The sequence below is a fragment of the Heliangelus exortis genome, chromosome 5 (genome assembly GCF_036169615.1).
Source record: "Heliangelus exortis chromosome 5, bHelExo1.hap1, whole genome shotgun sequence".
Lineage (NCBI taxonomy): Eukaryota > Metazoa > Chordata > Aves > Apodiformes > Trochilidae > Heliangelus > Heliangelus exortis.
The window spans coordinates 1477871-1498664 of NC_092426.1; the positions used below are offsets into that span (position 1 = coordinate 1477871).

At 54.6% G+C, this 20794-nt stretch overlaps 1 protein-coding gene across 1 annotated transcript in view; it reads right to left on the reverse strand.

The window, feature by feature from the left end:
• MDGA2 (MAM domain containing glycosylphosphatidylinositol anchor 2) overlaps positions 1-13281 on the reverse strand; it is a 303952-nt gene extending 290671 nt beyond the window's left edge. The window contains exon 1 of the mRNA XM_071745088.1: positions 13061-13281. Within this exon, the coding sequence (XP_071601189.1) occupies positions 13061-13133 (73 nt within the window). The 5' untranslated portion in view covers positions 13134-13281. The remainder of the gene's footprint in view (positions 1-13060) is intronic.
• Between the last annotated feature and the right edge of the window lie 7513 nt (positions 13282-20794).

A 20794-nucleotide genomic window follows, 5' to 3' on the forward strand; every position in this document is an offset into this window, starting at 1 on the left:
CTGCACAGCCAGGAAAACACCTACCTGAGTAACATTGCTTTAAGGATGAACCTAAAGCTCCTCCATTCCCCCCCCCTGCCATGGTCAGGGACACCTCCCACCAGCCCAGGTTGCTCCAAGCCCCATCCAACCTGGGCTGAGACACTGCCAGGGATGGGGCAGCCACAGCTTCTCTGGGAAACCTGGCACAGGGGCTCAGCACCCTCACAGAGTGGGACAAAGAAATCTGGATGGCAGGGTCATGGTATGACCTCAGGGGAGATCTCACATGGGGAAAAAAAAAAAACAAAAAAACTCTAGGAGAAGAATGCCACTACAATAGACAACAAAAGATGAAAATCTAGAAATGTGCCTTTTTTGCAGCAAAATGCTAACTGGCTGAGCCCCAGGATAAGCAGAGAAGTTTCCCAATCATCACACTCATGGATTTACTCTTTTTTTATGGATTTCTCTACTCGCCTGGCTCAATTCTCCCCCATTGGCACAAGCCACCATGTGAACCTTTTTGAATTCCCCAACCTCTTCATGACCACCCAGTGGGACTGCAGGAGACAGCACCCACCCCCCCACCCAGCCTGGCCATGCAGTGACACCCTCACCAACCATGTCCTCAGCACCATTTCCTTCAGATGGGGCAGAGCCACAAAGTCTGCACACTTTGGGACCTTCCTCAAAAACACAGCACACGACGGGGTCAAAATTGGTTGCCCAAGGCAATTTCAGGCATTATGTTTTGACAGAACAAGGAATAAAAAGCAGGATTTCCCAGTTCTGGCCACCCTGTGCCACAGCAGAAAACAGAAAACCAATGCCTGTCCTACCATTTCCTTTTTCTTGGTGTTCCATGTCATGGCAACACAGGCATCCCCTGGGTTTGCAGCTTTAGGAGAAACAAAGGTGAAGAAGATGGACAAGCAGGAATGTCCTTGTGAGGAGTGCAGTTCCTTTTGGGTCAGCACTCCTGGAGAATCACAGCATGGCAGAGGCTGGAAGGGACCTCTGGGGTTATCAGGTCCAACCTAAGAGCTAAATGCCCAAGCCACATCCAGATGACTTTTGGATATCTCCAAGGATGGAGATGCCACAATCTCTCTGGGCAACCTCTAAAAGGGATTTTCTGTGCTGAATTCTCCCCTCTTGTTGGCACTGGTAGAGCTAAAACATTTTTAATCCCTTTTTAAACCCAAGACCCTAAAAACCATCTAGGTTTTAACCAGGGACAAAATCAGACAGGTTCTTCTCTTGATGCATCTCAGTGCACAGCCAACTTGCAGAGCAGGTTTTCAGCACCCATCCTAACTCCTGTTGCAATTTAATTTATTCCTGTATTAGCTACGGCTGCCCAGCTCTCAATGGTGGAGAGCTACTGACCCACAATTAATCTCCAGCTGTCCTCATTACTGCACACTCCCATCTGTTCCATCTCTGCCTGCATCCCTGCACATCCCCCCCAGCAGAACCAACCAACCTGGGTCAGAACTGCTCCCAGTTCCCACCCTGCAGCTTTCCATCAGCTGGAGGTGAGGTTTGATGGACTGGGACTGCTCAAAGACCCCCAGGACATCAGGACCCAGCTGGATTTGGTGGCAGCACAGGGAAGCTGCTCCAGCCCCTGGGGCTGTCAGGGTGAGGGCTGAACCCCAGCATCAAGCTAGCACAGAATCCCAGACTGGTTTGGGTTGGGAGGGACCTTAAAAATCATCAAGATCCAACCCCCTGCCTTGGTCAGGGACACCTCCCACCAGCCCAGGTTGCTCCAAGCCCCATCCAACCTGGGCTGAGACACTGCCAGGGATGTCCATTCAGGGGACTCCCCCCACAGAGATGGAGGGGGGTTGGACTGGGTGACCTCTAAAAGGTCCCTTCCAACCCAAACCACTCTATGGTTCTGTGGCAAGGTGGCTGTTTTGTTCACAGCAAATCTGGAGTCATTCCAGGAGAAGTCAGAGCTCTGAGCATCCTGACCTGGCTGAAGATATCCCTGTCACTGCAGGGGGATGGAGTAGGTGGCTCTGAAAGCTCCATCCCCACCCACACCATCCTGTGACACCACATCAGGGAGCAGATGAGCTTCAGGCCCCCCTAGAACATCATCCCAGGCAGAAGGGGGAAACCAGATTCTGAATTTTGCACCACGATGACCACAAAGAAAAGCTCCAGAGGTTGGAGCTACAAATCTCCTGAAATCAAACCCTGTTTGCCATGGGAACACGGGGTCTGCCCCAGCTCTGCAGCACCTGGGTTGGTAACAAGAGCAGAGCAACAACCTCCCACAGCTCAGCTCCAACACCACAAACCTGGATGAGTCCCTGTCACCCAAGCTTCAAGTGTTTCTTACACTTAAATATTTTTTTATTCTTATCAACACCAATCAGCCAAGAGGAGGAAGATCTTCAGAAACAGCAACACCCACATCACGCAGCAACACCCACAACAAACTCTCCCCCTGCCATGTTTTTACAGCTGGTGGAGGGTTCTCCAGACACTGGCAGGATGTCAATGTCCATGGGCAGCAGAGAATCCCTTTTTTCTGGTTCCTCATCCACTCACCACCACCTGAACAGCCCAAGCAGAGCCCATTTTTTGGAGCCCCACTGTTCCTCCAGGACATGAGAATCATTGCAGAAGGAACATCAAGAACCACCCAAGGGTGAAGGAGTTCAGACCTTGGCTGGGAAACACAGGAAGGACTCACAGCTACTCCTTCATTAAACCTCCTCATTTCTAATGCTTGCCCTGATCTACACATCACTCCTACAACTCATCATAAGCCTTAAAATAAAAAAATAACCAGAAACTCCTCTGCTTTCTCTCCAACTCATCCCACTCCATCAGGGAGAGGGTTCCCAGGGGGCAGGAGGGAAAGGTGGGAAAGCTCATTAGTGAATTCCCACTGGGTGGGAGTTTGGTTGCAGGGTGTTGGTATTCTTACACTTCTAAAAAGCCCTGAAGTTGGAGGGCTCTGCTCACTGGAGCACAGAGCAGCTGCAGGCAGCAGAACCTTCTCTTGGATGAGAATATATAACCACCCCTCTTAAAGATTTCTTTTTTCTTTTTTCAGTTGCTGGAGGTAAAGTTAAGCAAAACACACATGGTAATTAAACTAACTAGAAAATGGGAGAGCTGCTGCCTTCAGAAGAAGGCTTGCATAGCTTGGTAGTGAAAAAGCTCTTCATGCCACAGATCTCCAAGCAGAGCTCCTGAAAAATGCCCCTGGCTTAGAGCTGGCTCTGCTGGAACAGCAGCCCAGGAAGGCATCAATAGCACTGGGCAGTGAGTATGGAAAAGGGGAATTCATACAGATTCATCATTCCAGGCTCAGGAGGAGCTGAGGGAGGCTCATTTGGAGATATTCATCATTTCAGGTTGCTGCAGACATCCCAATGCCTGCATGGGAAGGGACACCTCAGACAGACATCTCAGCTCCTGGATGGAAAAAGGCACCTCAAACAATTGCTCATCCCCAGCCCCATTAGCAGTGCCAGGGGATTAACTGGGAATCAATTAATTGGCCAGGCCAGACAAAACCCAGCTGGCATCAGGAGCTGGATCCAACCTCCAAAGAAAGCTGAGTAGCTACAACAGCCTCACTCCTGTAACACTTCAAACACTCCAAAAGCAGCTGGGGGCACAGGTACAACCATGGTATAAAAGGAGAAATTACTAAAAAGTGACAGTTTTACTACTGTGTGATGAGAGAGCAGCTCCTCTATCACTGATTCCAACTTAGGACACACCAGACCAGATGGAAGCTCAAGGAGGACACTGCCCACCCCTCCTTTGCCCACCTCCTCCCACCAAACTTTTTTCCAGGGGGAAAAAGAAAAAAAATCCAAAACCTGACATATTCCACGGAAAGCATTTAAATGTTTTGACAAAGTGAAAGAGCTCAACTTTCATTTTGAAACACCAGTTTGAAAAGTCCCTTCTGAAAGCACCACTAAAGCACTCCGGTGGGTAAGAAAAAAAAAAAAATCCAAACAGAATTCCAACCCCCCCACATTTCCACTTCATAAAAACCCTCTGACTGCCTGAGGCAACTCCCACAACTCTGGGAAGTTCCCCCTAACCCAAAACTCACACATTCCTCCTTCTGCCCCAAGTCCAACCTCAGTCACCTTAACCCAGGCACATGCCAGGAATCCATTTCTCCTCAAAACATCCATTTTTTTCTCATTTTCCCTGGGATTCACACCAATTTCACACTCAGAGGAGCCTATAGCAGATCAGACTCAGGTCCCCCCCCTCCAGACCCACCCCAAAGCCCCTCTGGGACCTTCACTCCAGATCTGAGCACCCCAACAAAGCAGCCACCCCCCTGGCCACATTTTAACCCATTTATACAGCAAACCCAAGAAAGCCCCAACTTCCCCACATACTTTTCCTCCCCCCTACCACCAAATTAATCGTTTTAATGAAAAAAAGAGGAAAAAAACTTACATTTGGAAGAGAAACTAGAGCACCCCAGCTTTGCCAGCTCCCTCCAAGGCTGCTCACAACCCCTCTGAGAAGCCAGCCCAGCTGCCAGCCTGGCTGGGCTTTAATTAATGACCTGAATTAATTGCAGCTGGGGGGCTGCAGACCTGCCCAATGATCCGAATTAATTAATTGCAGCTGGGGGGCTGCAGAGCTGCCCCTTGTGAAGAGCTTTCCAGCTGACCCTGGTTTAGCAGCTTTGCTGATGTGCAGAGGGAAAAAAGTGAGGTCACTTCATGTTGGGGGGGAGATTGTAGGAAAGTGGCTGGGACATGAAGGGGTTTTGGGCACAATTTTGGGGGGGGAGAGGGCGAAACGTGGAGGATGGGGAAACAGCAATGGCTAGAGACTGGATTAAAGAGCAAGGGGTGCAGGGGACCCCCACTCAGCTGCACCCATCAGGGTGCTCCTCTCCCAGCTGCATCCCATCCCTCTGCCAGAGGAGACAAGGACAAGGTGGCTTGGCCCAGACTTTTGAGGAGATTGAATGTGAGGGCAGAATTTTGTACAAGGACAGGCTGGATGGGGTTCTGAGTGACCCCATCTGGTTCAGGGTGTCACTGGTTGGACTGGGGGGGCTTTAAGGGTCCCTTCCCACCCAAACCACACTGTGAGGCTCTGAAAGCAGCTACTGGGGAAATGTTCCCTCCTGGTTTGGACCCTTTGCACTGAAATGCTGCCAAGACTTGGTGCTTTATAGCAAAAAGGAAAAACAAAGCAAGCAACCCAGCACCCAGATGAACAGAGTAACTCCACTCATCTCTCTCAGAGCAATTCCTCAGGAAGCACCCAACTCCTTCAGCTCCTTCCACCAGGAATCCCAGACTGGTTTGGGCTGGGAGGGACCTTAAAGCTCCTCCATTGCCACCCCCTGCCATGGTCAGGGACACCTCCCACCAGCCCAGGTTGCTCCAAGCCCCATCCAACCTGGGCTGAGACACTGCCAGGGATGGGGCAGCCACAGCTTCTCTGGGAAACCTGGCACAGGGGCTCAGCACCCTCAAATTAAACAATTTTTTCCTAATGTCCAACCTCAATCTCCCCTCTCCAAGTTTTAACCCATTTCCCTTGTCCTCTCCCTACCCCCCCGTGTCCAAAGCCCTCCCCCAGCTTTCTTGCAGCCCCTTCAGATATTGGGAGGTTGCTCTGAGCTCACCTGGGAGCCTCCTCTTCTCCAGGCTGAACAACCCCAATCCCTCAGCCTGGCTTCCCAGGGAGCTGCTCCAGCACTCCCAGCATTTCAGTGGCTCTGCTCTGGACACCTCCCAGGAGCTCTGTGTCCTTCTGATGTTGGGGACTCCAGAACTGGGCACAGAGCTCCAGGTGGGGTCTCACAGGAGCAGAGGGGGAGAATCCCCTCCCTAGCCCTGCTTTCTAACTTGCTTGCCTAGCAATTCCAGCTCTGGATTGTTGGGTTTTGTGTTGGTTTTGTTGTTTGTTTTTTTTTTAAATAATTACCTTTCCATACTTCAAATCCACCTTGGATGAAATGTGAAAGGGGTCTCCTCTTACCTACTGATGCATTTCACACACAATATTTTCATCATGTAATGCATTAATAACATCATTAAAGTCCTGAGCATTTGTTAGCAACATCTATTAGTCTGATTACTGCTTTGATATATTGAAAATAGATTAACTGCCTGCCTAGAGCTTGGGGCCAGAGGAGACATTGGGTCTCATCTGGGCTGACCTCCCACACTTCCATGAGCCAGAGATAGCCCTCAGCAAGCTCCTCCCTGCATCCAGCTTGCCAATTTAAAAAGAACCATTTGAATGTGAATCAAAAAACGTTTGACATCAAGGAGTCCAGCACACATCTCTCAGGGAGCTGCTCCAACAGCTAATTACCCCAGCCATTAAAAAAAAACCTCATCTTTATTTCCACCCTGGGCTTTGATCACTTCAGATGATTGCTGCTGGCTCCTCTGAACATCCTAGGTGGCTGTTTGGAGGTAGCTCCTGCCACCCAACCCTTCCTGAAATAATTCTGACAGATGTTTCTCTCCTCCTTAAACCACCTTTAGCACCTGAAAGGGTGGAACTCTTCTACTCCCTCCTGTTTCCCAGATCACAAACCTCCCTGGTACCTGGAGATGCTGGCAACAAGCAGTGGGGGCAAACAGACATCAAAATGAAGCAAAATGCTGCCAAGAGTGATGTGATCCTGTCCAAGGCAGCCACTTGGTTCTGCAACCTTTCCTGGAGGTAAAAAGCACTCAGTGAAGGAGGCATCTCCCAGGCTGGACCACTGCTCTGCTCCTGAGCAACCTTGGTAGAAAATCCTCCTTCCAGGCTCCAAAAGCTGTCTGAGAATAGCAACCTGACTTCTCTCCATCTCCAGCTATATTTAGCCAGGCCATTATTTATAGAGATGGCAGGAAATAATTCAGCTGGATCCAGACATCACTCCAAATTGGAAAAAGGGGCTATAAAAAACCCAAAGGACCTAAAAGGGAGCCAGTCCTGGGGGCTCAGGGTGGCTACGAGGTGGGGATCTTCCTGTGGTAAACACCAAACACGTGTGGCTGGGTTGTGGGGATGGATGGATGGATGGATGGATGGATGGATGGATAGATGGACAGATGGATAGGTGGATAGATGGATAGATGGATAGATGGATAGATGGATGGATGGAATGGATAGATGGATAGATGGATAGATGGACAGATGGATAGATGGACAGATGGATAGATGGACAGATGGATAGATGGATAGATGGATAGATGGATAGATGGATGGATGGATAGATGGATAGATGGATGGATGGATAGATGGATAGATGGATGGATGGAGCTGCCTTCCCGGGGCAGCAGCTCTCCAAAAATCCTTTCTCAAAAAAAAAAAAAAAAAAAAAAAAGGCTTTTCCAGTTTTAAGAAACATGGTTTAAGAAACAATTTATGGCCCTGAGCCTATTCAAGTCCCAGCACTGAGCTGGGCAAGCAAGGAGCATCCTCCCCTCTAGCATTTCTTTCCCACCCCCCACCCCAAAGGGGTTTTATCCCCTGGAGGGCAGGGACAGAGTGCAGAAGAGTCAGTGACTGACAAGAGCAGCCAGATACAGACCATGTCCCCATTGCATCTCTAGGCTGGCACTGCATCCCTTCACTGCATCCCTTCACTGCATCCCTTCACCCAGGGAGATCCCAGCAAACATCAGAGCAGGGTAGGAGACAGAACTGAGCTTTAATCATTCATCTGTTTCCTTCCTCCCCAGCACTTCACCTGACTGCTTCTAATTAAACTGGATTTTGCTCCTCCGAACCAGAAGAGCTTTTATTTTATTTGTTTAAAGACTGTTTCCCCCTTAAAGTCACACAGAGTTTAAGGGCAACATTTGGACCAGAGCTACCCAGAGCATCAGCTGCTCCTGGGAGGATGAGAAGTGCTGTGATGCCACCCAGCAGAGCACGGAGACAACTCACTGCTTGCAAGGAGCATTGCTCTGAGCACACCCCGGGACACACATAAGGAGGTTCTACATCCACCCAGCAGACCTGAAACCAGCTTTCACCTCTATTTCTTGCTCATGGTTTGGGTTGAGGGAGACCTTAAAGCCCACCCAGTTCCAATCCTTTGCGTGGGCAGGGACACCTCCCACCAGCCCCATCCAACCTGTCCCACACATTCCCTGGGGAGCACTTTTAACAACTTAACTCCATCCATTTACCCCACCTTGACCCCAAACTGCTGCATCCCGGGGCAAAACCAACCCCCTGAACCCCCTCAGCCCCACAATGCTGGGTGCTGCAGGGCACCCTTACCTAAAGCACAGCCAAGAAGTGGGAGCAGCATCCATCCTGCTCCCTCAGATATCCCTGAGAGCCACGGCTGCTGCTTCTCCCCTCTCCTTCCCAGGTTGCCCTCTTGAAGTTATCTCAGATCACCCCCGAAATCCCAGTGCCTAAAACATCTGCGGCACGGAGAGGGGAGGAGGAGATCCCTCTCGGGAGCTCAGAGAAGAGTTCAAGCTCTCAGCCATCACTTGGCTCCTGCAAAAAAAAAAAAAAAAAAAATCCCTCCCGGATCGCAGCTGCTGGGGAACGCCGGCCCCGCCGGCTCCGCATAATTCCTCCCCTGTTCCCGGGGCTGCCTCCTTTCCCTCGCACAATATCCCGAATTGTGGGGGGGTTAAACCAGCCCACACAACGCCCGCATTCACAGCCGGCCCAGGCCAGAGGCCAGCCCCACGGAAATGCCCTGCGTCCCCGCATCCATGCGGGGGGATCCATGATCAACCAGCCCTTGGAGCCAGGAAAACGCTTTTGCTGACTATTTGTGGTGCTTGTTGGTGTTGTTTTTCTTTTCTTTTTTTTTTTTTTTCCTATCTCTCATCCTCGCAATCCACTTGTTTGACCAGGGCAAGCATTAGGGAAAGGCCAGGTCAGCAGCAGCAGGCAGGCTCTCAGCTGGGGAGCCAGCAGTCATTAATCCCTTCCCGGGAAATCGAGCCGGCCACAAACCAAATCATCCTCCTCCTTACAAAGAGGCAGCCCGAGGCGATGGGAAAATCTTCTCCGACACTCGTCTGACCCCGCTCCACCTCCCCCAGGACGCAAAGAGCTTCATCAGCCCCCTGCCAGGCTGCCGGGGTGGGGGGTGGGAAGGGGTTTGGGTTCCCGGTTTGCAACCCTGGTTTGTTGTGTATAAACTGCAATAAAAACGAAGTCCCTCGGATTACATTTTGTGCTTGGCCCAAGGACCACCTCGCTGGCATTTAATCCAACCAACACCCCCCACTTTCCCCCTTGCTCCGCACCAGCAAACAAGCATCTCGGTTGTGCCCTCAGCCACCAGCTCCCTGCACTTTGGATGCTGACCCCCACCCCCGAATTTTGGGCAGGGGGGGCTCCGGCCTGTCTGAGCAGGGCGGGTATTTGTTACATTTCTGATCGCTTGCTCTCATGAGGTGTTTGTAGCCTTCCTGACCTTCCCTGCAGCTGCAGGGGTGGGGGGCGTTCAGCACCTTCCATCCTCAGTTGGGATAAAAAATAGCGTAGGGGTGCTCAGAGGGATGAACATCTGGTGGGACCCAAATCCTGCATCCCCAGTGAGCCCCTTGGCTCTTTGGCTGTAGGGAAAAGGATGGGGAAACCTGTTCTCCACTCTCAGAGAACTCCCCAGTTGGGGTCAACCACCACTGATTTGCTAAAAACCACCCCGTCCCCGTGTCAGCCTCCTCATTTACCCATTTCTCCTCTTGCTACTTGAAGTTCAGGGAAAGGACAACCATTCTATTCCCAATACCTGCGTTTTCTGCTCTATTACCCATGCCAGGCATGCATAATTTAGAAGGGAGGGGAAGTACACGCAGCAGCGCTCGAGTTCTAAAGATTATTTTCAGCAAGCAAACGAGGCGGGCGAAGCAGAGCTGAGGAGCTGGGGATTTTTAGGAGCTCATGTTCTCCCCCAGTCCCCTAAAGAAGCACCGTGGGACACCGGTCCCAGTGTCAGTGCCTCGGTTCCCCCTCGGGTTCAGCTGCAGGAGCAATCGGTTCTTTAACCACAGAAGTTACAGCGAGCTGCACAGCCAGACATCACGGGACATTAACTTGCTAGCTTTTGGGGGGAGGGTTTTGGGGTTTGTTGGGGTTTTTTTGCTTGGTTGGTTGATTGGGGTTTGGGGTTTTTTTGGTGTGTATGAGAGAGGAATAAGCGGCGGTGGAGCATTAATTTTGCATTTCAAGGCACCAAAGCAGCTCTCGGCTGGTGCCGAGCTGGGTGGATGTGCAGGCTGCTGTGCCAGCACGGGGCAGAGCTCAGCAGTCCCTCCCGCCACCTCCGGCAGTGCCGGGGACCAACATCGGGGGTGGGGAGCAGGCAGGGATGGGGAGCAGGAAGGGATGGGAAGGAGGCAGGGATGGGGGGCAGGCAGGGATGGGAAGCAGGAAGGGATGGGAAGCAGGCAGGGATGGGAAGCAGGAAGGGATGGGAAGCAGGCAGGGATGGGAAGCAGGCAGGGATGGGAAGGAGGCAGGGATGGGAAGGAGGCAGGGATGGGAAGCAGGCAGGGATGGGAAGGAGGCAGGGATGGGAAGGAGGCAGGGATGGGGTACAGACAGTGATGGGAAGCAGACAGGGATGGGGTGCAGGCAGGGATGGGAAGCAGGCAGGTGGAGCTCGGGCAGTGCCCATCGCCAGTGAGACCCTGTCCTGGGGACACGAGTCCTTCAGCCTCAACTGGAGAAACGGGGGAGGAGTGGGAATGAGAGCCAGCACCTGAGTGCTGGGTGCGGGTGACCGGCAGAGCAGGAAATTCTCCGGGCAGGGCTGGAGAAGGGAGGACAGAGACCAGACAGGGCAGCAGGATCCTGGTGAAGGAGAAAACACCCGGAGCCTTCCCTACAGAGGCTGCTGGGGCTCTGCCCGTGCTCAGGAGAGCCCCGGGCATTTCTGAGCACTGCCACCAACGCAGGGAACAAGTGGGTTAAGCCGGCAAAACATCCTCCTGACCACACCACTCTTGGAAGCAGAGCTTGAGATCTTCAATAAGGGACAAAAATAAAGTTGTTTGAAACCCCAGAAATCTATCTTTCCAATGCAACATGGACTCAGCGGGCTCCCTCTCCCAGACTGCCATTTGATTCTGGGAGATTAACTCAGAGAATTAATTTCAAAACCTCCTTCATCAAAACGGCCTTGATGGCAGGAGAGGGTCTTCAAGGTGCTCCAGGAAAGGCGTAACCTGAGATGGTTTGGTTTGGGGTTTTGGTGTTTTTTTTTTGGGGGGGGGGGGGGGGGTCATCTGCTTTCTCAAATCAACCTTCAGGCATCCACGAGCAAACACACATTCCCATGAAACAGGTTTCAAATCCAGCCCTTCCACGTCTGCCTGACTTCACACCACCCCCAACCCTTCACCCATCCTCCTGAACCTACCCAAGGCGTTGCATTGGACAGGATGAAAACGCAAACAAAAACGTCTTCCTACCACAGAAAAAAAAAAAAAACCAACAAACCAAACCACCAAACCCGACGTGTCACATCGCTCGGGCAGCTCTACCCTTTCCTGTAGGCCCCCACCAAAACCCTCTCTGCCTGAACAAGCCTTCTCCTATTCACCACAGCAGTTGCTCTTCCAGAGCATCCAACAATATGTGTCTGTGTGGCCGGGAAGGCTGGGAGCCCCAGCGCTGCCCGGAGCTGCACGTTAGGAATCCAGCTGCTGCCAGCACAGCTCTGCAGACATTTTTCAGTAACACTGAAATTCTACAAAATTAAAAAAAAAAAAATAATAATAAAGAGAGGGGGAGAGTACAGCTGAAGCTGGGGCAGCCTTGCTGGGGGAAAGTCAATATTTTTTAGTGGCAAAACAGACGCAGGGGCTGGAAGGAGTGGATGGCAAAAGGAGCATTTATTGGTAAATTGATGAAGTCTCTCTCCTCAACACCGAGTGCCAGAGCCAGCCCGGCAGCCTCGCACCGACACCGAACCCAGCCGCGCCGCTTACATAAACCCCACCGCCGGGCCGGAGCAGCACCGGGACCGGGGCAGAGCCAGGACTGGAGTTATCGCGGGGGCATCACCCGGACCTGAGCATCATCGGGAATGGGGCAGTGCCAGGACCAGGCCATCACGAGGGTCGGGGCAGAGCCAGAACCAGAGTACCACTGGGATCGGGGCAGAGCCAGAACCGGAGCATCACTGAGACCGTGAGACCGGGGCAGAGCCAGTACCGGCGCATCAACGGGGCCGGGGCATCACCAGGACTGGAGCATCACCGGGACCGGAGCATCGCCAGAGTCGGGGTATCACTGGGGCCGGGGCACCACCAGGACCAGGACATAACCAGGGCCAGAGCAACACCAAGACCGGAGCATCCCGGAGGCATCACCGGAGCCCCGAGCGGTGTCCGCCCCGCGCAGCTCCGCGGCCCGGCGGGGCTGTTCGGTTCCCAGCTCCGCCAAACCCGACCCAACTTAACCGAGTGCGTGTGGTGCTGGTGGGAAGCAACAAGACCCGCGGCCCCAGCGCCGGACTCCGGGCAGCCGCTTCGACCCCGTCCGCCCCAATCCGCGGAGCGCCCCGCGGCCGCGCTCGCCCCCTCCCCCCGGCAGTGACTTGCAAATCGCTGCCGCGCATCGGGACGCGGGGGTCTCCGCGCTGCTCTCCGCGCCCACTCGCGGGGCCGCTCGGCCGCGAGGGCTGCGCGCCCCCGGCGGAGCAGCGGGAAGTTTGCGGCTCGTCCCCGCCTCTGGCTCCGCGGCCGCGGGCGTCAGCGCCGCTGTTAACAACAAGTGCGGCGGCTCCGCGGAGCTCCGCGGGCGCGGAAAAGCTTCATGGCGGAGGCGGCCAGCCCGGGCAAGCACCGTCTGAAGACCCCCGGGTCACCCCAGACACCCCGACACCCCCCGCCCCGGTTCTCCCTGTGCAATGTCAGCGTCTCATGGCAACGGCGCTGCCTCCGCTCAGCCTCCGCCGGCGCGCAGCGGGGCCACGCCACCCCCGCGGCCGCGAGGGAGAACACACACACAACACCATCCCCCCCCCCTCCATCCCTTCCTCCTCCAACCACCGCCACCAACCTTCCCGCCCCGGCGACAATCGCGACAAGGTCACGCCGCTCGCCGCCCGTGTACTTACCGTACACCCCTTGCCCGGAGCTGCCCTCCAGCAGAACCGTCAGCAGCCCCAGCAGCCCGATGGCTACATCCATCTTCACGTGAACATCCACATATCCAGCCCCGGGGGCGGCGGGGGAAGGCAGCGCAGAACCCGCCGGAGCCCCGCGCTCCGCTGCGGCCGAGCCGCGCACGCCCGCGCAGGCAGGGCGGCGGGGGGCAGGCGGCGGGCACCGCTCCGGTCCTCCCTCCCTCCCTCCCTCCTTCCCTTCTCCTCCTCTTCTTCCTCCTCTTCTTCTTCTTCTTCTTCTTCCTCCTCCTCCTGCGCAGCGGGAGGCGCGGAGCGGCGCGGGAGGGCGAGCCCCCCCTCAGGACACCGGCAGCCCCCTCAGGGCACCGGCAGCCGCCGCCGCCGCCGCCTCCCCGGGCCGCCCAGCGCAGCGCGGGGCCTCCGCAGCCACCCGCGCCCCGCGGCCATCAGATGCCATCGCAGCACCGCGGCCCCCGCATGCTGCGCGGAGGGACGCGGAGCGGCGCGGAGGTTCAGCGGCGTCGGGGGGAGAAGGAAGGGATTCGGGAGGGGAAGGGGGGAGATGGGGAGGGCGGGGGGTGGTAGCGCGGAGGTGTGTCCTGCTCAGCCGCGCAGGGAGCTGCCCCCCTCAGCGCGCCTGCGGAGCGGCGGCCGGACCCATGGCGGGGGGCGGCGGGGGCAGGGGTGGGTGGGTGTGGGGGGGTGCGATGGGTTCCCTTCGGCCGTGCGGTGGGTGCGTGTGCGAGTGGGAGCGAGTGGGAGTGGAGGGCGGCGGTGCCGTCACGCTGTGCTATACGTGCAGCCGGGGCCGGGGAGCCGCAGCCCGGCGACGTCAAAGCTGCGTGGCTGGCTGGCTGGCTGCTGCGCGCCTTCCTCCGCCTCCTCCTCCTCCTCTGCCACCGCCCCCTCCCTCCCCCTCCCCGCTGCTCCGCCACCGGGCGCGCAGGGCCGGGGGTCGGTGCCGAACCGGGGCTCTGCGCTCCGTTTCCAGCGGGGATGCGCGGAACGATGCGCCCTGCTCCGCTCCGGGATGCGCGGAACGATGCGCCCTGCTCCGCTCCGGGATGCGCGGCGCAGCGCGCCCCGCTCCGGGATGCGCGGTTCGGTGCTCTGAGATACGCGAAACGAATGCACCCTTGCTCCGCTCGGCGATGCGCGGGTTCGGTGCGCCCTGCTCTGGGATGCGCGGAGCGATGAGCCCTGCTTGGCTCGGGGATGCGCGGAGGGATGTGCGAGTCTTCTGAGCTGCGCGGAGCGGTGCGGACAGTGCGGGGCGCCCTGGCTGCGCGCTCCGCTCCGCTCCGGCTGCGTAGGGGGGTCCGTCCCGGGCACCTCCCCCATCCCCGGGCCGGGATGCGCTCCCGCGGTGGGGCTTCCCTGGACCCCCCTGAGTGTCCCCCTCCGTTGTCCCCTCACCCCATCCCGGTGCTGGGGACACCCCGGGGAGGGGGAAAGGGCAGCAGCGCTGCTTCCCTCAGCCCCGCTGCCTAAACCCCCGGTGCTTGCTCAAGGTTGAGTGGCCCAGGGCACGGGGCTGGTCGCCACCAGCCTGGGGGGTCCCACCCCCTGGTGTGACACAGGGAGGGGGCACAAAGGGGACAAGGCGGTGTCTGGCAGGCAGAGGTGGAGCTGAGCATGCCCCAAGCACTGCCCACTGCTGGGTTTTCACCTGGTTATTCCCCCCCTTCAGGGGTGTTTGGTCTCCATAAGGTGTCTGAGATACCACCCTGGCTCCCAGCACCTTTCCAAGCTGCCCGGTGGGCATTTTGGGGTCCTGTGGGATTTGTACTGATGAAAGTCTCCCTTGCTTCCAATTTCCTTGCTGGGAAGTGGCTCTTACCTCTGCCCTCTCCCCTTCTTGCTTGGTTCCTGCAAGGGTTGGACCAAACCCGTGGGCACCTTGGACACTGTTCATTCAGCTTCCTCCTCTGCCTTCCACAATTAAGGATTAGTGCTCAAAGCCAGGACAAAGTGACGTGCTCTGGAAAAAGCAATTGCACTGTCAGGGTTTCTCCTGACCCCACTGGCACGAGGCAGGATGGTGTTAACAAGCCTTGGACTCTTCCACCCCTTCTGAGATGTCCCAGTGCATTGCTCTCTTGAACCTCCCTCCCCAATGAGCTCAGGCCCATCCAATTTATCACTCAGGAACACACTGAGGGATGCAAGGGACCAGATTCAGCTCTTGCTGGGGTTGCTCCCTCTTCCCAACCCAATATGAAAGTTGGAGGTGGAAGGAGGGATGGGCTTCTCCATGCCAGCCCCATGGAGCACGGGCTGGAGCCCATCACCCACCCACTGCCAGCTGGAGCCTGTGAGGATGGCACTGAGATTGTGCTGTGGTTGCACTCAAATTACCATGTCCTCCCCAGGAGACAAACTCCTCTGCTCCCTTCCTGATGCAGAAAGGGTTTAAGGGGGTCACAGAGCAAGCCTGGCTGGTCCCAGCAGCCTCAGAGATGACCTGCTCTGCAAATGTCTCCTATTCCCATAGGAAACCAGGCCAGGGGGGATTTAGGAAGGTCTTCTCTGTAGGTTGAAGTTTGGGAAGCCTTGCAGAGATCTGGATTGTGTAAGCAGCTTCTTACCCGAGTGTAGGATATGTAGGACATGGCAGCACAGTTGCAATTTAATGCAGGTTTCCTTCTGCTTCACGGACAAAAAGCTGTCCAGGGGTGGTGGAGCTGCTTCTCCAGAGGAGGTGAAGGACTTCTTGTCACTTTGAACCCCCAAACAAGTTCCTGTGTTGGTACCATCTCCTTCTCTCTTGAACATGTCCAGAGCAGAGCCATTGAAATGCTGGGAGTGCTGGAGCAGCTCCCTGGGAAGCCAGGCTGAGGGATTGGGGTTGTTCAGCCTGGAGAAGAGGAGGCTCCCAGGTGAGCTCAGAGCAACCTCCCAATATCTGAAGGGGCTGCAAGAAAGCTGGGGGAGGGCTTTGGGCACGAGGGGGTGGGGAGAGGACAAGGGAAATGGGTTAAAACTTGGAGAGAAAGGGGAGATTGAGGTTGGACATGGGGAAGAAATTCTTGAATTTGAGGGTGCTGAGCCCCTGTGCCAGGTTTCCCAGAGAAGCTGTGGCTGCCCCATCCCTGGCAGTGTCTCAGCCCAGGTTGGATGGGGCTTGGAGCAACCTGGGCTGGTGGGAAGGGTCCCTACACATGGAGGGGGGTCAGAGCTGGATGCTCTTGAAGGTCCCTTCCAACCCAACCCATTCTTTGGTTCATCGTAGCCACCTGTGGAGGAGCTGTAAGTTATCCCAGCTGGGGCTGCCATGGTTTGGTCCATCAGAATCTCAACATTTTTTACAAAAACACAGCAGATCCCAGGGATATGATCTGCAACCCTTTCCTTTGGGAAGGAACAGCACTGTTAACCCCTCACCTTCTCCCAGCACAGGTCTGCAGCCCAGCCTGGGGGGCATCGTTTCAACCTGGGCTTTCACCACCCCGTGGGAGCAATCCCACCTCTCTGGCCATAAGCTGGGCTGTCAGATATCCCAAACTGTATTTTTCTGCCCCCAGAAGTCAGGAGGCAGCAGAGAAGCACATCACTGACCACATTTCTCAACACCAAGAGGTGGTGGCAGGGAGCACTGAGTGTGTGTGGCAGGAGGGAGAGAGGGAAATAAACTGAAATCAATCAAACTGAATTAGGCTAACTGCTCAAATAACAAAAGTTCTGGGACCAGAAGGCTTCCCACACACTCCAGCAGGCATTTATTCCAGAAGCTCTTTTTCTTAGCAGCTTTTGCACTTTGTCCAATACCAGATAAAAGCTAATTATTTTTCTTGTCATCAGGAGCGAGTCTACAAATAACTGAAATTTGACTAAAGGAGGCCATTAAGTAGCATTAAGATTCAGAGTAATCTTGTTGTATTGGTGACTTGTGAGGGTTACTCTGGCCCCTCTTTATCAACCACACCAGCCTGAGATCTCCAGCATCCCACAAAACAATGGCAAAGCTGAATAATTTGACTCAGTCTCATAATTCTGCTGGATTTGGGGGCTGCATGTATCAGGTGAGGCATGTTTAGAGCATGAACAGATCCTACATGACCAGCAAATCATCCTAGAATGGATCATTTAGGGGTTGAACCTTGATGATCTTTCTGGTCCTTTCCAACCCAACCCATTCTATGATTTACTCTTTGAATTCCTGTAAAGGTGTAGCAGGAATCCCTGGGGTGGGACAGAGCCCCTCCAGGAGTTCCATCATCAGGATGACTCCACCACTGCATTTCCCACCCTTTCCAGTTGCTTGGAAGTGATTTGCTGGGCTGGAGAGGAGTTGGCTTCCCAGAGGGAGAACCTTTGGACATGGAGGGATTATGGACAAGCACAGATGGAAACACAAACCAAGTTACAAACAACAGAGTAAGTGGAAATGGCCTCAAGTTGTGCCAGGGGAGGTTTAGGTTGGAGCTGGGGAAGAATTTCTCCCTGAAAAGGGTTGTCAGGGCCTGGCCCAGGCTGCCCAGGGCAGGGCTGGAGTCCCCATCATCCCTGGAGGGGTTTCAGAGCCCTGGAGATGTGGGGATGAGGGACATGGGGCAGGGGGGGCCTGGGCACTGCTGGGGGAAGGGTTGGACTGGATGATCTTAAAGCTCTTTTCCATCCCAAATTATTCTCCAGTTCTACACCCAACAAGAGGCACCTGTGGGGTAAATGGGAGCATTGTCCATGCCCACCTCCCACTGCCAAGCCAGTCAAGCCCCTTTGTGCTCAACCAGCAGGAGAAATTGCATCCCCTTGGCTGGCCCTCACCAACCCTGCAGGCTCAGCCATGGAAACCTGAAAACTCATTTCTTGCTGTGCAGATGTTGTTGTTCTCCATAAGCAGAGAAGAGTCAAATGAGAGCTCTGCCCTTACCTTGCAGTCCTGAGTATTTCTGTGAAAGCTCCAGGTTCTGCAGCTGCAGCTGTTTTTATGGAATTTCCCCCATTTCTCTCCGACACAAACACACTGAGCCTCTACCCTGCATCCCAGCAGAGGAACAAATTCAGAGTGCAAACACCAAGTAGTCTTCTTGGTTGGCACGGGCTCTGCACAACTTTATTCTCAAGCTGGGGGGCTCAGCAGCCCCATCAGGGAGGTTTTTCCCTCCTCAGGTCAGGGGCTGGAGATGAAACCAACCACAAAGGGGCCATTTGGAGTGGCAGCCCCAGGTCCCAAGGTTTCAGCAGCATCTGCCTTGTGCCTTTTCAGATGCTCTTGATAAGATGTAGCTTGTTCTGAAAATTAAAACAGGCTCATTTAACAATGTTTAGGGCCAAACCTCCAAGGGATGGAGTTATTAGATAAATAACTAAGTGTGACGGACCCTTTAGACACACCTGTTATCTTCACTGGTGCAGTTTAAGTCTCAGAACTATTATAAATTACATCAAACTCCCTAATTCCAGGCTAGGTCTGCTCACCAGCACTGGGGTGAATTGAGAAGAATCCTCCTGGCATCCAAGAATTTATATGGATGAAGGAATCTGGGCTGCTGGTGGGAGATACATGGGTCTAAACCACACCACATGTTATGATGTGCCTTGGGCTGCTGGGGTTTGGGTCACTTTTGGTATCTCTGCAACCCAGGACAATGCCAGGTAACACTCTGGATGATTCTTTCTGGCTGAAATGTGTTGTCTGGATTGTTCCAGAGCCAGAGGAATGGCTGAAAAAGTGACTCTGTGGTACGTGCCACATCAGTGGCTGCAACCCTCTTATCCTCCAGCCTTCCATGGAGGAGCCCAGCCACTGGCCAGTAAAACCTAGATGAAGGTTCATTTCTCCAGCCCAAGCAACCAGGCAAAATATTGCTTTCCACCTGTTTTTCAGCAGGAGGCTTCATTCTGAGCAGAAGGGGAATGAAACAAGGTGACCTGGAGTCAGGCAGGACACAGGGACCCCTCTCCTCCTCCTGGCACCCTGCTGGAGGCAATGGCAAGAAGCTCAGGCAGGGAGGTGGTGGGGTTCTGCCCTTCAACCAACCTGTCATGTTATAGTGAAAAGAAGTGGATACAAAATCCATCATTAGGATTAGAGGGGAAATTTCCAGGTGTCCACTGTGCAGCTCAGAAAGAGAAGCAGCCATCTCTAGGCCTGGCCTGGCCTCTTTCCCCATGGCTGGAGACATCTCCATACACGTGTGTGCAGCTGGAGTTCCATCCCTCTGATGGGGAATGTCTTCCCAGAGCAGCTTCAGCTTTACCCTCCTGGGACAAAAGAGTCTGAATCCATATAATATCCTTCTGATCCTTCCCACTTCCAGTTGTGCCTCCCTTGCCCTGTGCCAGCTTCAGAAATAAACCCAAAGAGACTAAAAATGAAACATCAGTCCTTGCCAGGAGAACAGGGTTCTGCCACCTCCTTGAGGCTCTGAGGCTCAGCTGAAGCTTCCACCTGCATCAAGCTGTGGGGGTGGACAAAGACACAAAAAAAATCTAAATCATGCCTGAGTTTGGTTCAGTGAGTCAGAGGGCAGCAGAAAAGAGCAGAAAAGAGCAGCAATTCCTTGTAAGTGGAATCTGGTGGGGGTCCCAGGTCCTCAGTTTGCCCACGAGCTCTTCAACATCTCTGTGAGGTGATCCAGGACTCTGGTTGGAGCTTGGTGCTGCAGTTGGATCACAGAACCATGGAATGTCAGGGGTTGGGAGGGAGCTGTGGAGCTGCTCCAGTGCCAGCCCTGCCCCAGCAGGATCCCCCAGGGCAGGACACACAGAACACATCCAGGGGGGGTTGGAAAGGCTCCAGAGAAGGAGACTCCAGAACCTCTCTGGGCAGCCTGGGCCAGGGCTCCCTCAGCCTCCCAGCAGAGAAGTTTCTCCTCAGCTTCAGCTGGAACTTCCTCTCTTCTCCCTTCACCCCATTATTCCTTGTCCTACTCCTGGGCACCACTGAGCAGAGATTGGCCCCTTCCTCTTGCCCCCCACCCCTCAGCTATTGATGGACATTCAGAGATCCCCTCTCAGCCTTCTCCAGACTCAGATCCATCCCTGGAGCTCTGGAGGTAACACTGCATTGAATGAACAGATGCCTCCATGCCTTCATCTCCTCTGAGCAGCAGGTTGGTGGCCAGGATCACAGGATTTTTCCCTCTTTTTCATGGAAAAGCCATTCTTGGATGCTTACCTGGGGTTTTTGGGAGGCTCCTGCTCTCACATCTGCTGCTGTTTCTGCTGGGCAAAGGGAAGCTCTTTAAGCAGCCCTGGCCCTTGTTTGCTGGTCTCACCTCCTTGTCTTGCACTATGACAAAATGCTGAGTTTGCAGACAAGCTTCACCTCTCCTTGGGGTTTCTATGAGGAGCTGCAGCTGCTGGTGCCAGGCAGGGGGGGTGGGAGATGTGGAGGAGCAGGGCTGTGCCCTGCAGCCAGCACCATGCATGGCAACCAGAACACAGAAAGGAAAAACCCTCCAGGTCCTTTCTCTGAAGCAAGCCTTGCTTTGGTCCAGCAGTTTTCCTTCACCCTCCTGAAGGGCCTGTGTTAAACTGGCAGAAAAACCATAAGTTGGGCTGTGAGACACAATGTCTGCCTCTCTCTCAGCCCATCTGCCAGCTGGGGAGCAGTGGCCACAGGGATGCTTGCAGCAGATCTGACACTGCCCAGGGGGTTGGACGTGGGGTGGCCATAAGGGACATTCATGGGGATGTCACTGGATGTGAGGTGGCCATAAGGGATGTTCATGTTTCAGTGGAGCAGCCCCAGGGACAGCCAGGTGGCAGCTTCCCTTG